This window comes from Empidonax traillii, unplaced genomic scaffold (genome assembly GCF_003031625.1).
Source record: "Empidonax traillii isolate 1590-97213 ecotype Southwest subspecies unplaced genomic scaffold, ASM303162v1 scaffold1777:size77351, whole genome shotgun sequence".
Classification (NCBI taxonomy): Eukaryota; Metazoa; Chordata; class Aves; order Passeriformes; family Tyrannidae; genus Empidonax; species Empidonax traillii.
The window spans coordinates 48,236-53,040 of record NW_020956970.1 but is presented as its reverse complement, the minus strand read 5'-3'; the positions used below and the strand labels follow the sequence as shown (position 1 = coordinate 53,040).

Genomic DNA, 4,805 nt, shown 5'->3' with positions numbered 1-4,805 from the left:
CCTGAATCCAAGCCTGGCTTGGGAAAACGGGCTCAGCTTTCCCCCTTTTCCCCCTTTTATCCCGTGAATATTCAGCAGGGAAATCTTCATTCCCAAATTTAGAGGAGAACCTTCGAGCTCCGCCTCTTCCCACTCCGTTTTCCCCCCTCTGTGTTTTCCCTTTTTTTTTCCCCCCCACCCAGATCCCATCCTGCTTCATCATCCAAATGCCCCGTTTCGGGAAGGAATATAAAATGTTCAGCAAGATCCTCCCTTCCCTGGAGCTGGATATAACAGACCTGCTGCTGGACAGTGAGTCGGGAATGACGGGCTGGGAACTCTCGGGATGGTGGGGGGGGGGGGGGGGAAAAATTCCCGCCTGGATTTGGAGGTGGGATGTGGAAAAGGCCCAGCCCTCTGGTGGCTCCTTCCTGCAGGTCCCAGGGAATGCTGCCTGTGTGGAGATGTGGCCACCCTGGAGTGCCTGGAATGTTTCAAGGATGGGGTGTTCGCAGCCACGGGGCTCAAGCAGTTCTGCAGCTCCTGCTCCAGACAGGTATTTCCCATGGATGCTCCCGGAATTCCCGCTCCGGACGGGGTTGGAATCTCCCTGGAATTCCCCTGGATGTTGGGCACAGAGCCCCTTTCCCTCCTGGGAGTCGTTCCCGCAGGGAATGAACCCTCTGCTTACACAGAGCCTGAGGAATCGTGGAATCCTAAAATCGTGGAATGGCTCAGGTTGGGAGGGAGCTTAAGGAGCATGGAATTCCAACCCCCTGCCATGGGCAGGGACACTTCCCACTGTCCCAGGTTGCTCCAAGCCCTGTCCAACCTGGTCCTGGACACTTCTAGGGATGAGACATCCACGGGTTCTCTGGACAGCCTATTCCATAAAATCCCACAAATCCCAACCTATTCCATAAACCCCCACAAATCCCAACCTATTCCATAAACCCCCACAAATCCCAACCTATTCCATAAACCCCCACAAATCCCAACCTATTCTATAAACCCCCACAAATCCCAACCTATTCCATAAACCCCCACAAATCCCAACCTATTCTATAAAACCCCACAAATCCCAATCTATTCCATAAAAAAACCCTTAATCCTGCACAAACTGGCTGCTGATCCCTCCCCCTGAGCATTCCCACAATTCTCAGAGGGTGACAGGCTCCACTTCCAGCTTCTTCCTGCCAGGCTGCTGCCACAACAGCATTCCCAACCATCCAGGAGTCAGATAATTTGGGAATACACTGGGAATGTGACCCCTGTCCCCTCTCCCAGGGTCAATCCATCCCCCCCCCATCAATCCCAGCATATCCCCTTCCTTTAGAATAATTCCCATCCCTTCCCTCAGGATCATTCCCATCATCTCCCTCAGGATCATTTCCGTCATCTCTTCAGGATCATTCCAATTCCCTCCCTCAGGATGATTCCCATCCCTTCCCTCAGCATCATTCCCACCCTCCCTCAGGATCATTCCCATCCCCTCCCTTGGGATCATTCCCACTCCTTCCTCAGGATCATTCCCACCCCTTCCTCAGCATCATTCCCATCATCTCCCTCAGGATCATTCCCACCTCCTCCCCTCAGCATCATTTCCATCCCCTCAGCTTCATTCCCATCATCTTCCTCAGCATCATTCCCATCATCTTCCTCAGCATCATTCCCAATCCTTCCTCAGCATCATTCCCAATCCTTCCTCAGCATCATTCCCATCCCCTCAGCATCATTCCCATCCCTCCCTCAGGATCATTTCCATCATCTCTTCAGGATCACTCTTATTCCCTCAGCATCATTCCCACCGCTTCCTCAGCATCATTCCCATCATCTCCCTCGGGATCATTCCCATCATCTCCCTCAGCATCATTCCCATCTTCTCCCTCAAGATCATTCCCATCTTCTCGCTCAGGATCATTCCCTTCACCTCCCTCGGGATCATTTCCATCATTTCCCTCAGCATCATTCCCTTCACCTCCCTCAGCACCATTCCCATCCCCTCAGGACCATTCCCACCCTCCCTCAGCATCAATCCCATCTTCTCCCTCAGCATCATTTCCATTCTCTCTTCAGGATCATTCCAATTCCCTCCCTCGAGATCATTCCTGTCTCTTCCCTCAGCATCATTCCCACCCTCCCCCAGGATCATTCCCATCCCCTCCCTTGGGATCATTCCCACTCCTTCCTCAGGATCATTCCCACCCCTTCCCCAGCATCATTCCCATCCCCTCAGGATCATTCCTGTCCCCACCCTTGAGATCATTCCCATCTCTTTATCAGCATCATTTCCATCATCTCTTTAGGATCATTCCAATTCTCTCAGGATCATTCCCACCTCCTCCCCTCAGCATCATTTCCATCCCCTCAGCATCATTCCCATCATCGTCCTCAGCATCATTCCCACCCCTCCCTCAGGATCATTCCCATTCCCTCCCTCAGCACCATTCCCATCCCCTCAGGACCATTCCCACCCTCCCTCAGCATCATTCCCACCCCTCCCTCAGGATCATTCCCATCATCTCTTCAGGATCATTCCAATTCCCTCCCTCAGCATCATTCCCATCCCCTCAGGACCATTCCCGTGTTCTCCCTCAGCATCATTCCTGTCTTCTCCCTCAGGATCATTCCCATCTCCTCGCTCAGGATCATTCCCTTCACCTCCCTCGGGATCATTTTCATCATTTCCCTCAGCAGCATTCCCACCCTCCCTCAGCATCATTCCCATCATTTCCCTCAGGATCATTCCCATCTCCTCGCTCAGGATCATTCCCTTCACCTCCTTCGGGATCATTTCCATCATTTCCCTCAGCATCATTCCCACCCCTCAGCACCATTCCCGCCCCTCAGCACCATTCCCACCCCTCATCACCATTCCCACCCTCCCTCAACCTCATCCCCCCCTCTCCCCCAGGTCCATTCCCACCCCCGGCGCGGGGGGCACCGCCCGTCTCTCCTGCGGCTCCCGGCGGAATTCCGGGGCTGGAAGGGCGGGCGGATCCCTCGGGAGCGGCTGGAGCTGTTCGCGGTGCTGTGCATCGAGACCAGTCACTACGTGGCCTTCGTGCGCTACGGCCCCGGCCCCCAGCACTGGATGTTCTTCGACAGCATGGCCGACCGGCACGGTGAGCCCCGGGAATGCGGGAATTCCCCAGGGAATTCCCTGCCCCTGCTTTGGTCCTTCTGTGCGGCTCCCGCTCCTGCTCTTCCCAAGAGAGCCGCCTGGGATCCTGCCTGTTGGGATCTTCCCATCCAGGAAAAAAAAACAAAAAACCAAAAAAAATAACCCAACCACTTCTGAGCTCTCCCTGGAAGGGAAAATCGGGATAAAGTAACTCCCTGCCTTGGGAAAATCGGGATAAAATCCTTGTCCTTGTTCTCTCGGGGAGAGCCGAGAAGGGGTTTGAGGGCAGGGCCGGCAGGGTCCAGATTTATCCCTTTGGATAAATTTATCCCTTTGGATAAATCTGGGATGTGGCCAGCGTGCTCCGATCCCAGAGCCTTCCCAGCAGGGATGTGATCCCAGGACTCCACCAAGCGGGATGAGGGGCCGGAGGGAAGCCCAAACTAAGGGATGTGTTGGGAGCACAGGAGGGGATTGTTGGATTTCTGGGCTCTCAGCACAAAGGGAGTTCAGTCTCTCCCTGGATCTTGCTTCCATTGAATTAGATCCCAGGGAAAAGTGGGAGTTATTCCAGGTGGTTCCATCCATGGCCAGACCATGGTGGGAATTATTCCAGGTGATTCCATCCATGGCCAGGCCAAGGTGGGAATTATTCCAGAGATTCCATCCATGGCCAGGCCAAGGTGGGAATTATTCCAGAGATTCCATCCATGGCCAGGCCAAGGTGGGAATTATTTCAGCGATTCCATCCTCTGGCTACGTTCAAACACAGGGATTTAATCCCAGACCCAGCTGGGCATGGATTGTTCTCCTGTTCCTTCCCACTTTGTTCTTATCATGGAATGGTTTGGGTTGGAAGGGAATTTTGGAGGTCAAGGAATTCCAACACCCTTTCTATGGGAAGGGACACTTCCCACTATCTTAGGTTGCTCCAAGCTTTCCTTGGACACTTCCAGGGATCCAGGGGCAGCCATAACTTCTCTGGGAATGCCATCCCAACCCCTCCCCACCCTCCCAGCCAGGAATTCCTTCCCAATATCCCCCCTAACCCTGGGCAGCCATTCCCTGTGTCCCGTCCCTCCACCCCTCATCCCAATTCCCCCTCCAGCTCTCCTGGAGCCCCTTCAGACCCTGGAACGTGGATGTTCTCCCCTCATCCCACCTCTTCCCGTCCTTTTGGGAAGCAAAAGCACGAGTGGATCTCATCCTTCGGGATCTGAGCTTGGTCTTCCCTCCTTCCCCCCCCCTCTCCAGGCGGCGAGAGCGGCTTCAACATTCCCGCGGTGACGCTGTGCCCGGAGGTCGCCAAATACCTGGAACTGCCCCTGGCTGAGCTGGCCCTGGAGCAGCCTCGGGAGATGGATGGAGTGGCCAAGAGGCTCTTCTGTGACGCCTACATGTACCTGTTCCAGAGCCGGAAAATGGCCCTCTACAAGTGACACGGAGCGGCCTCGGGAATCCGGGAAAAAACCCCCCTGGGGCGGGAAGAGCCGAGCGCGGTCGCTCCCGAGCTCTGCCGGCGTATCCCGCCATCCACAGGTTTGGCAGGTCCAGGCTTTGCCCCCCCCGTGGTGGTTGGGACTTGGGGCGCAGCTGGAATTTCGGGATTTTCCCTCCCCCACCTTCCTGTTCTTCCCGAAGCCGAGGAGCAGCAGGAAGCGGAAGCGCCGGGATTTATTTGCACGGAATCTGCAGCTTCCCC

The 4,805-nt window shown here is 55.0% G+C and overlaps 1 protein-coding gene across 1 annotated transcript in view; it reads left to right on the top strand.

Annotated features, from left to right (window-relative positions):
- Window positions 1–4,562, top strand: part of LOC114070993 (ubiquitin carboxyl-terminal hydrolase CYLD-like) — a 12,384-nt gene extending 7,822 nt beyond the window's left edge. Inside the window, exons 11-14 of the mRNA XM_027908645.1 lie at window positions 183–291; window positions 417–535; window positions 2,894–3,104; window positions 4,358–4,562. Of these exons, the coding sequence (XP_027764446.1) occupies window positions 183–291; window positions 417–535; window positions 2,894–3,104; window positions 4,358–4,542 (624 nt within the window). The 3' untranslated portion in view covers window positions 4,543–4,562. The remainder of the gene's footprint in view (window positions 1–182; window positions 292–416; window positions 536–2,893; window positions 3,105–4,357) is intronic.
- Window positions 4,563–4,805: the final 243 nt, after the last annotated feature.